The 10,593-nt window shown below is 41.9% G+C and overlaps 1 protein-coding gene across 2 annotated transcripts; it reads right to left on the reverse strand.

Annotated features, from left to right (window-relative positions):
* Positions 1-1,068: 1,068 nt before the first annotated feature.
* LOC310817307 (zinc metalloproteinase-disintegrin-like jararhagin) lies at positions 1,069-10,506 on the reverse strand. 2 transcript variants are annotated; one of them, XM_083687825.1, is made up of 24 exons: positions 10,398-10,506; positions 9,926-10,032; positions 9,636-9,709; positions 9,460-9,538; positions 9,073-9,149; positions 8,737-8,947; positions 8,469-8,531; positions 8,298-8,360; positions 7,729-7,898; positions 7,456-7,537; positions 7,181-7,326; positions 6,585-6,762; positions 6,275-6,364; positions 5,363-5,558; positions 4,918-5,020; positions 4,571-4,739; positions 4,340-4,420; positions 4,126-4,210; positions 3,823-3,943; positions 3,169-3,343; positions 2,821-2,868; positions 2,653-2,694; positions 2,138-2,302; positions 1,069-1,907 (listed from the first exon to the last, which is right to left on the reverse strand). In XM_083687825.1, exons 1-24 carry the CDS (start codon positions 10,438-10,440, stop codon positions 1,851-1,853), a joined length of 2,625 nt encoding a protein of 874 aa, XP_083543951.1. In that variant the 5' UTR covers positions 10,441-10,506; the 3' UTR covers positions 1,069-1,850. The 2 variants fall into 2 exon arrangements, with proteins under 2 accessions (XP_083543951.1, XP_083543950.1); XM_083687824.1 differs by having other exon boundaries at positions 1,069-1,910.
* Between the last annotated feature and the right edge of the window lie 87 nt (positions 10,507-10,593).

The raw sequence follows: 10,593 nt of genomic DNA on the forward strand, positions 1-10,593 counted from the left end.
ACTCCATCAATGCCTCTTATTGTTCCCCCGTAGGATGTGGACTGTTCATCACACAGTAGACACCCCCCAGTACCAGGCTGATGGTATCATGGGAATGGTTGAAGGCCATGTCATGTACATTGGACCCCAGGGGAGATATCAGATGATGAGTAACGTCGGAGACGTGCCCAGGCTGCTGTGTAGGAGAGATTCTGAGTCCCAATTTAGACAACACTTGTTTCACTGGAAAACCACTACTGTGGGGTTAACATTGTGAAATCAATTCCCATGTACATTTGCAGGACGTTTTGCAATGTGCCCCTAAGGTTGTTTGTTATTGAAATCAACCATGTCTTTGTTCTGAACTGCCCTACGGCTAGAACGCCTATACTGTGTGATGACATCTTCACATTGCATGATGGATTACACAATGTTACCACGACCGTGAGAACAAAAAACGTCCTATACTGTAACTCTAAGCCTAATCAAATTAATGTGATTATACCGTCAATGCTGAAGTTCCTGATTGCTAACTTGCGATTCCAACTTCACACACTTATTCCAATAATATCATCGCAATAATTCTGCCTCTGAAAAAAGGTGTTGGGGATATAATGTTGGTCTGTAAACTATTCATGTTAGATTCAATATTCCAATAAAACCAAGTATGTGAATATAGCTGGTGCTGTGTTGGCAAAATATGTACTAACTGTTGACAACTACACGACTGTGACAGGACTCGATATGCTGATTTGATTTGACGTGACGAATTCCTCCGTCCCCGTCAGCTTCCACTTCCCCCAAACTGGCACATCCCATGACTGCCGTGCAGCGTATCTAACTAACTAACAGACTCGGGGTCCTGAACATTGAAATTACTATTCTTTTTGTGTGATCCTAATAGCCATAAACCACAAGGCTGTTACAAGGCTATTAATGTCATGGTAGATATGAACTCAGCTACAGTATGAACCCACTGACTCTGCTGTTATGATGTAAGACACGGTACAATATGAGGTCTCAGATCTTGGGTCTATAAGTTACTTGTTGAAAACGTTCATTAATATATGAAGTACTGCTCAAGTAAAGTGAGTCAAATCAAACTTTATTCACATCGTTTCTCAGTACAGTTTACAAAATAAAGAACCCTGATGCCAGGCCTTGATGAGTCAACAATATGTCAACAACATTGGCAACAACTATGGATTTGTTTGGTACATTTTATTTGCATTTTATTTTTATGGACAATTTCAGAGGAATCAGTGCCATTCAGAGAGCAAGGATGCATAGAAGTATATTGCACATATCTCAAATTACTATAAGCATTGTACAGTGCATTATCTCATTTGAGTATAGTATACTGCATGAGTATAATATGTCTCATTTGTACCTTTCATTTGTAAAACATTTAATTTATAAATACATAATGATAACATGTTCACAACAGGCTGGCTTTGGCACATGACAAACATTAAATAAAAAAAGAATCGCTCAGAAAGTTGAGTTCCATGAAAGCAGCATTATACTCTCGTAAAAAAGGGCAAAGGCAACCAATGAAGCTCAAATGCAAAACGCAATGCTCAGTTAATCTCAAAGCGAATACACACTTTTTTTTTTACAGGCAATGATTGAAAAAACACGACCTATATCGCACCGGTTCGTGGTTCCAGCATTTTCCAAAACCACATTTCCACAGTGGTTAAGTGTGTACATTCTGAGACATGACGATGTCATCAAAGACTTTCCCCAGAGAAAGTTGACTTTAGGCTTGGTCATCCAGGACCTCCTAGGGTCTAAAACAAAGACTGAACTCCTCTAAGTCCTTGGTTCCTATGAGTCAAACATACTGATCCCCTGAGTCTTCATTTTCCTCAACGTAGCATGGAGGGAGGCTTCAGAGCAATCTTCTGTCCTGCTCCTCCTGAGGACTGCTGCACACAGAGAGGATCATTTAGAGTACGTTTTTTATTGTTTACAACAATTTAGAGTTAATTCTAAAATATACTCTTTCAGTAATAGTAACAGTAGAAGGTTAGACAGTACTTTAACTTTTCTGCCTTGCCTGGAGAGTTTTAAGTACTAGTAGCCACCACTCTGGAGAACTAGTCTCTGGAGATGACAAGCCTCTATATTCTAAGTGTGTTTGATGGACACTTACCTGTGGGTATTTGTTGTAGACCTTTGGTGTTGTGGGCTTCAGGGCAGGAACTGGGGGAGGACTGAGTTTCATCGATTGGACTGGAGGACGACCCGGTTTCACTGTGGGGACTGGAGGAGGACCCGGCTTGACTGGGGGGACGGGAGGGGTACTAGGCTTGCTTGCCTTAACATAATGAGAATAACAGACAGTGAGATCATGTTGTTATGCTGTTATGTTGTTTGACCATGAAAAGTCTTCTTTGTGCATAAAACTCAGTTCATAACTGTTTAAACAGACTGTGAGTTTCGCGAGGCCAAATGAAAGACTGATAAAAGATTAGAGGAACATACATGTATGAATGTCTGCAGGGGAGGCTGATATGACACACGCATACAGTATGTACTGTATATTATATCTTATCCATTATCCATTATTCATGATTGACTCAATCAGATTAAACCTGTGTTTTACAAGAGTGGCTTGTTCATGACGGCAGCATAGTTTTCGGTTGAGGCTGTTACTGCATGACTCACCTGTTTGCTATTCAGAGGTGGTAAAGGCTTGGTTGGTGCAGTCTGTTGGAAACCAAATCAAAACACGTTTTTTGGATGAGTTTACACACTGGGGGTATACTGCATAAATCACTAGACATCTCAGGCGAAATGGAAGGATTTGAATGATTAAAAAAACAGCTAACTTACCGACTCAGTGTGAGGGGGAGGCAGCTCAACAGGACTCTTCTTTGGTGGCTGCAAAAAGACACAAATGATAAATACTGTAATTATCCTACGTTAAAACACTTTTTTTTTTAAATTGAATTTCTCTTCAATTAAATTCATATATATATATATGCCATTTAGCTGACGTAAGCGTATGTATTCAGTTTACATTGACCAACTCCCTCTTTTCTAGTGGTTAGTTGGTAATCAATGTCTCTTGATTGAGAAATCCTGCCACACTTCCACACAGATGAGGTCACATGAGGTCGCTCTACCAACTGAGCCACAGAGGCCACCACATACATTAGCGCTTTTAGCAGTGTAGCTCACCTGTGGAGGCGGTCGCGTAGGGGCCACGTTGATAAAGACAGGGCTGCGGGCTTGGATTGCAGAGGACTCCATGAAGGTGGGCTGGCTGATGTGGAGCTGTTTACTGTGAGGTTTGCCTTTCCCACCCCCCTCCTGGAACATTGGGTTCAGATTGCCTGAGGTGGAATGGACTTTCCTGCAAAGATTCAATAAAGTTGTGTTAAATTCAAATTAATTCAGATGACAGTTGAGTGCATTTAACATGCATAGCTACATGTACTGTGCAGCAGCTCCAATTGCTCCAGGGGCGCTACACTACGGCTGACCCTGTGCCCTGACCCTCTCTCGTGGGGCGGGGCGGGGGGGGGGGCGGGTGGTACAGTGCAAAGACATAATTTCCGTTCAGCAATTAATAGACAATGACAGTTGTATTGTATGTAGACAGTAGACCTGATGTTTGTATGTAGCACAGCATAAAACTATTAACTGGTATACACAGAATTTAAAAAATATGGTTTGTTGACAGATCAGCATCTGGCATGCATGACCAACACATTGCTTCCATCAAAGCGATACACTAGCGTGGACATAGACCAGGATTAGTGGAGGAACATAGACCAGGATTAGTGGAGGAACATAGACCAGGACTGAGTTGGTAAAGATCAGGAAACAGACCTCTTTGAGGTGTAGTTTTCTTTCCTGCTCGTCTTGCAGTATATCAGCCCTCCAATGATGAGTGTCAGCAGCAGGAGGACCACCACTGCTGTCGAGACGCCCGCTATCACTGCAGTCTGGTCTGCACAAGCAGAGGACAACCGTCATCAGATCAAATACTTAGAATGCCAATCAGATTAGTTTTGGGGTTTTTTTTTAAACATTTTTACATAAATACAGTTTGCTATAGACTCAACAGTGTTTCGTGAAATGTGTTAACAGACAGGTTTGTGTGTCACTAATGAGAGAGTGAGTGAGTCTTACCTTGAGGTATGTCTGAGTATTTCATATCACAGAATGGTTGAGCCCAGCCAGGGTTACAGTGGCACTCTCTCTTATGATTGCAGACCTAGCAGAGACGAGAGTGCACATAATGAGACTTACTGTCGGGCAATTGAAGCGAACACACAGTGTGACAACTGAGTCAATACAGTTCTAGCATGAGAATGTAAGTGACTATCCATTGACAAGCTCTCACCCCATTGTTGTGGCATTTTGTAGCACAGTCCTCCATTTTGCCATACACTGCGAGGTCTTGGCACTTGTTGTCATAGCAAACCTGAAAAGACAAAGAGGGTTCATTGATTCACAGGTTTGAAAACAAGATCCACACATGAGCTTGAGCCAGCATTAAAAACCCGACCTATTTCAATAAAAAAATACCTTAATTATCGCATTAGTATACTTTAGTAATAACAGTCTTTATTACCTTATTCATTCCACATTTGGTGCCAGGTGGGACCATGTCCAGTTGCCTGATCGTATCCTCGTCCACTGGGATCTTGCATGTTCCCTTCCCGGGAATCGTGAAGGTCGCCCTCTGCCCAGTGATGGATTCACTCCCTCCTGAGCAAAATATGGACCCACATTTCATGTTCCTGGAAAATAAATATGATTTCATTTAATATTTGACTTAAAGCATGGTAACATGGTTTTTGACAGTATAAACTAATGGAGGGGGAGTGTTATCAGGGGTTTTATTCTCAGTTGTCATTATTTCCCATTATTCTGATGGGAAACAGGATGTGTCAAGAACAGGAAGTGATGGGTGCTTACTGTTGGGTGCAACGCGCGTAGCCATATCTGGTCCTTCCGCAGTTAGCGCCCTCGTTGCCTCCGAAGTTCATAGCAAAGCAAAAATCCTGCCCAACTTGTGCCCCTAGAAATAACAGAGGAAATGACAGTTCAAACTTTAACGTTTCACAAGACCTTTGAGGTGTCAAAACTGCTGTTTTTTTTTTGTTTTTTTTTGGTTCAACCTGAATTTCCTGCTACGAATTGAGCAATAATGATACACCTGCTGTATTTGTCATAGCAGAGTAACAGTGAGACTAGGACTTTTTTTCTCTGGGGATTTTCTGTATTGTGACCCCTTGTGAGTTAGAACGTGTTACGACAAGTGCACTGTGTTTCAGTTCCATTATTACTGACAGACTGTGTTTCCCTTCACACTGAGGTTAACGAATACCATGAAGAAGAATAGGGAGAGTAGCCGCTGTACCTGGTCCGAAGAGTCTCTTGCAGTGTTTTAGGTGTGAAGGGCATCGGCCGTCGTAGCAGTAACCCTGCCCGAAGTCGCAGGATTTCCCGTTCATGTGAAAGCTGTCCTCCGGGCAGTATCCTGATGTTCCTGTGCAGTACTCTGCCAGGTCACACTCGCTGGCTGACCTCCTGCACAGACTGGCTGCCTGTTTTATCTGGGGGGGGGGGGGGGGGGGGGGGAGTCAGTGGTTTAGTACGGAGGTCAAGAGGGTTGGTGGCTTAGTGGGTTTGTGGTTTAGCGAGTGTTCGGGTTTTACAGTACATTTGCCTCTCAGAGTCATTTTGAGGAAGGATGTGGAGGTTACATGGAAATTCAAGGATGCCACCCTTCTGTTTCCTGTTACCATTTCAACAGTGGTGTTACAATGCACCACCCATCTGTTCTAAAGAACTGGGCCCTGTCCCTCACATTACTGCAATACCTTTACTTCTGGCAGTTCTTAGACTGTAAGGTGTGTGAAATACATATGATGTAGCATAGCGTTCGCAGTTGTGGGACTATTCCATGGGTTCCATTGTACCAGGCAAACTAAAAAGTCCAGCTCAAGTATTTGAAAGTATTTGATATACAGTATGTATATCAAATACATTTGACCCAGGTCTGGGTGTCTGATAGGCTATTAGCAGAGGGAGGTGGCAGTACTTCAAACCCATCTTTTTAAACTTGCTTTTAATCTTATTTATTGCTTTTGCTTTTCATGATTATTTTCATTGTTGTTTTTACTGACTGTGCTTTTGTTTGACTTTTTGTCTATCTATTCTTGTTCTCTCCATTTAATGTAGTGTCTTTGAGTACTGAGAAAAGCGCTATACAAAATAAATGCATTACTATTATTATTATAGTACAGTAACAGAGGTCTCTTCCCAGTACCTGGCAGTTCTCACAGCAGTCACCATGAGCACACCTGGATCCCTCTGTGAGGCGACAGGTAGCAGCATCACAGCAAGGGTTCTGACAATCCTGGGAGGGATACGTAAAACAAGACGTAAAACTAAAGACACGACTATTCAATACTTCATTTACAGCACGGACAGCATTATCCATTTACTCCCATTTTTTACAACAATCCTAAAAGCACCACATTACATCAACAATACAACGAAGCAAAGTTTTCGGTTGAGGTGGTGAAATAGGGTGAGATAACATAATCAACAAGGCGACAGCGACCTTTGACCCTCACCTCCACACTTCCACAGTCACACTCCTCCCCGGGGTCCAGGAAGGCGTTGCCACAGGACGGCCCCCAGTACAGCCTGTCGGAGCTGGGTGTGTCCAGAAGACAGGTGGGACGACCTCGCTCCAGGAAATCATTCAGCTGCTCCTGACTACAGCTACTGAAGAGCTTTGGGTAAATGGACCTGCCGAGGTGGGAATGAAGGCCGGGGTCAGAGTAGTAGTTAAATGCATGTGAATCTCTACGTGGTTTTGAACCTGTAAAGAAGTTGCGAACATTCCCTGTGACATACAGTCGATGATTGAGGATGAATAGGATTCCTTAGAATTAGAACTTAGTACTGAGTGCTGTATTTTCATGGGGATGTGGCCGACCAGGGGTTCGAGCCTGGGTCTGCTGCACGGGTGACATGCTCAAGCTCGCTAAGCGAAAGGCTTTATCTCGGGGAGGCGACACGTGTCCTCAGGTCTCAGGCAAGGTTAGTCATCATGCAAGCTTTGTCACCAAGCCACTATCACATCATCTATTCCATTTTTAAGCAACGTTTTCGGTTGAGGTGGTGAAATAGTCACAGCCTGATTAGATGCACAAGAAGGTCTTACGTGATCTTTTCTCCCATGATACAGTTGTCACTGGCCGATGAACCACAGGTACATCCTGGGGAGTAATTGTCATGGGTCATGCCCAAGTTGTGCCCCATCTCATGAGCGATTGTCGAAGCAACACCAATAGGATTCCTGTTGTGGTCCTGGGGATAAACAAATATTCTTATTTCAAAGTAATAATACTTTTCTGTGGATCTGCTGTAATTTGTTGTTGAGAGGTGACATTTCAATAACAAGCAAAGTAGTGAGTGATTGATAAATAGGAAAAGTACCTGATTAACTGCACCCGAACTTCCAGTGCACATGGCATATGTATTTGCCAGTCCCACAGTATCACCGAGAAAGTCTATACCACTGTTGTAAACCACAACCAAATATCAGGTCAATACAAACTCATACAGTGTGGTTTGCAGGCTAAACCATGCTTTTGCTGAAACAATTTTTCTAAAAATTAAAATAAATACTGAGCTTGAATGACAGTAAAAGCAGAGAAAAGTGACAATTTTTTTTTTAATGAAGTTGATTAACAAATTGGATTTACTCACGTGACAAACATTGCATTGTCATGCTTGGCCCTCATCAGAAGGTTCTCCTGTCTCCACTTGAGAAACCTATTGAGCGTTATTGTGGCATTGATGCTGACATCAAATTGATCCCTGTACGTCCAAATCTCCAACCCCACCACCATGACCCGGATGTTCAGAGGCCGATACAACTAGAGATAGAATAGAATAGAATAGATTAGATTACAGTACAGTCGAACTGAATTAAGTAGAGAGAGTAGAATCAAGTAAAGAAGAGTAGAATGCAACAGAATAGAGTAGAATAGAATAGATCTTTATTGTCCATTGTGCAACAGACTTTCTTTGTTTTAGCTGACTCAGCACCAAACCCACTCAAAAACAGGGATCAAAGACAGACGACATTTGAATAACTGAATAATGAACATAAGCTGTTGTTGTTCAAGTGGGTAGTGCAGCCACTTGGTTGTATATGTGATGAGTCTACCTTTGATGAAATTAAGGTGTTAAAGTCTAAGATCGCAAAGAAGGCATACTGTTTGCAGCCAGGCACATGTGAACACACAAAACAGATAACATAACTAGAAAGGTACCTTATCAACATGATTTGCAACTTCCAGCATCCGAGCTTTGGTTTCACTTCCATGTCTTTTATACTGAAACATAGGACACAAACTTATACTCATTAACCTCCAACATCACCATGGGTGAAAGGAAATCATGAAATGTCATTAAAATAATGAAATTTAATTGAGGTTACATACCTCTGTGTGGTCAACCACCAAAAACATCTCCACATATCTCGGAGGACCAGTGATGGGTTTAGTCTAAAAAGAAAGAGAGAGAGAGAGAGAGAGAGAGAGAGAGATAGAGAGAGAGACAGAGAGAGAGAGAAGGAGAGAGAAATATGAATGCAGAGAGAAAGAGACAGTGATGGAAAGAGAATGTTATGTTTTTAACAAGATAAAGTCAGTTCAAGCAAAACACCTCCTCTTCTGAGGAACACACATTGAGAAAGGTGAAGTGTCCTACCCAGTCTTTGGACTTGAAGAGAGCCGACACTCTGGGGACCATTACGTGCTCGTGGTCGTGGTTATGGTCATAGAGTGTCTTGTTGTTGGACAGACCACAGCTGGACCTCTTGGTTCTGAGGTGCTCCTGTCTGTAGACCGCATGGTCCCCTTCAGGAGTGTCTCCCAGCGGCTCAATCAGGTAGACCTGCTGCCTGACTCGCACATAGCCACTGGAACAGGGAGGAATGTCAGGGGAAGTCAGTCCCAATAAAGTTTTTTTTAAAGAGACATTGATTACCAACTAACCACTAGAAAAGAGGGAGTTGGTCAATGTAAACTGAATACATACGCTTACCTAATTCCTGAGCAGATCCCAACACTGACTGATGAATCCTCAATGCCTTGAATGTGACCATGATAGTAGCAGTGGTCCTACAAGACAATAGAAATGATAAGACACTTTTATGATGGTGGTCCTCTGTGGCTCAGTTGGTAGAACGTGGCGCTAACAACGCTTAGGTTGTGGGTTTGATTCCCGCTGGGACCATATATATTGAAATGTATGCACTCACTGCAATGTAAGTTGCTTTGGATAAAAGCGTCAGCTAAATGGCATATATATATATATACTATGATCACAATGAAACAACAAAATAGTACTGTATGTACTATAAATTAAATATACACTATTAGACATGTATTGTTTTGCACCACAGGCTACAATATGCAATAAGATTCATACCTCATAATTTGGTGATGTTGTCAGCTGACTTCCATCTTCTGAATAATGTACCTCAGTAAAATTTCGCCCAATAAGATTCCTATTGCATGAAACATATCAAAATATCTTTAGGTCTTATCAAAATTAATCACAGAAATGACCTTGCTGTAAATGAATGGTAAAACATGTTAACCTACCTGTTCTTCTCAAGATGAATCGTGTGATTTCCTCCATCAATGGTTAATGCATATTGCATCTCCTCGGGATAAACCTACAATGCATGAATTACTTTGCTTAGTTTTCGATAACATACTATAGAACTATTCTTACCTTTACTAAACAGTTTTTCCCCATTGAAATGTCTATTTAATTTCCTCTCTGTTGATTTCATTATTAGCCTACTGGGTCTGCCAGTCAAGAAATGAAACGAGGAACATGAGGACAAGTGAAAAGCTGTTGCATTGTTGTATGCAGCTGTTGTATGCACCTGATTTGAGAAAAGGCTTCTTTTTGCGCGACCGTTCATTCTCTGCGGCCTGACCACATCGTAGCGCTCAACGTGAGCCAGCGGCCGTGCGCTCCTCACCAGTGCCACTGAAAGAACATGTTGCATACACACACTTTTAACATCAAAACGAGGTTTGTTGATCATCAATAACATTAAAACACAAAGCATCAATCAAACGAACCAAACATGAATTAAACGAATAGAGTAAGCTAAATCAATCTTGTGAATGATGTGATAAATCATTCCGAAATGTACTACGGGCTAAACATAATACCAACGCTGACATTTAGGTCGATATCTGTATCATACAGAAAGTTTGGCACGGCTCGTTTTGAGAAGCTGAAATATTGCAGTCTATGCTTAAACCCGTTAATTGAGAACTTGTATGCCTACTATTAAAACACAAACAACTAAAAACAAACAAAGCTTAATTCTATATTTCTCAACTTACCCCAGATGGTGCATAATAATAGTGTACATGTTATATATCGCATTGCTGTAGCGTAATATCCCTTTACAATGTCTTGCTGTACTGCCCGTGAATACAGAAATGACCGGACTCTTGGAAGAGTACCGCCTCTACCGTTATCAGCAAGGGGGCAGCCGTTTCTCCCTCCAGTAAACTGACGTAGCAATCATGACATCAC

The sequence above is a fragment of the Argentina silus genome, assembly GCF_951799395.1.
Source record: "Argentina silus genome assembly, chromosome: 16".
NCBI lineage: Eukaryota > Metazoa > Chordata > Actinopteri > Argentiniformes > Argentinidae > Argentina > Argentina silus.

Bases quoted from the DNA above. Each gene is read 5' to 3' on its own strand.
- LOC310817307 (XM_083687824.1), bottom strand. From the start codon at position 10,440: ATGCGATATATAACATGTACACTATTATTATGCACCATCTGGG. The intron at 7,538-7,728 runs GTGAGTAAATCC...GGTTTACAACAG, and splicing joins GACAATGCAATGTTTGTCAC to TGGTATAGACTTTCTCGGTG. The intron at 6,365-6,584 runs GTGAGGGTCAAA...TATCCCTCCCAG, and splicing joins GTGACTGTGGAAGTGTGGAG to GATTGTCAGAACCCTTGCTG.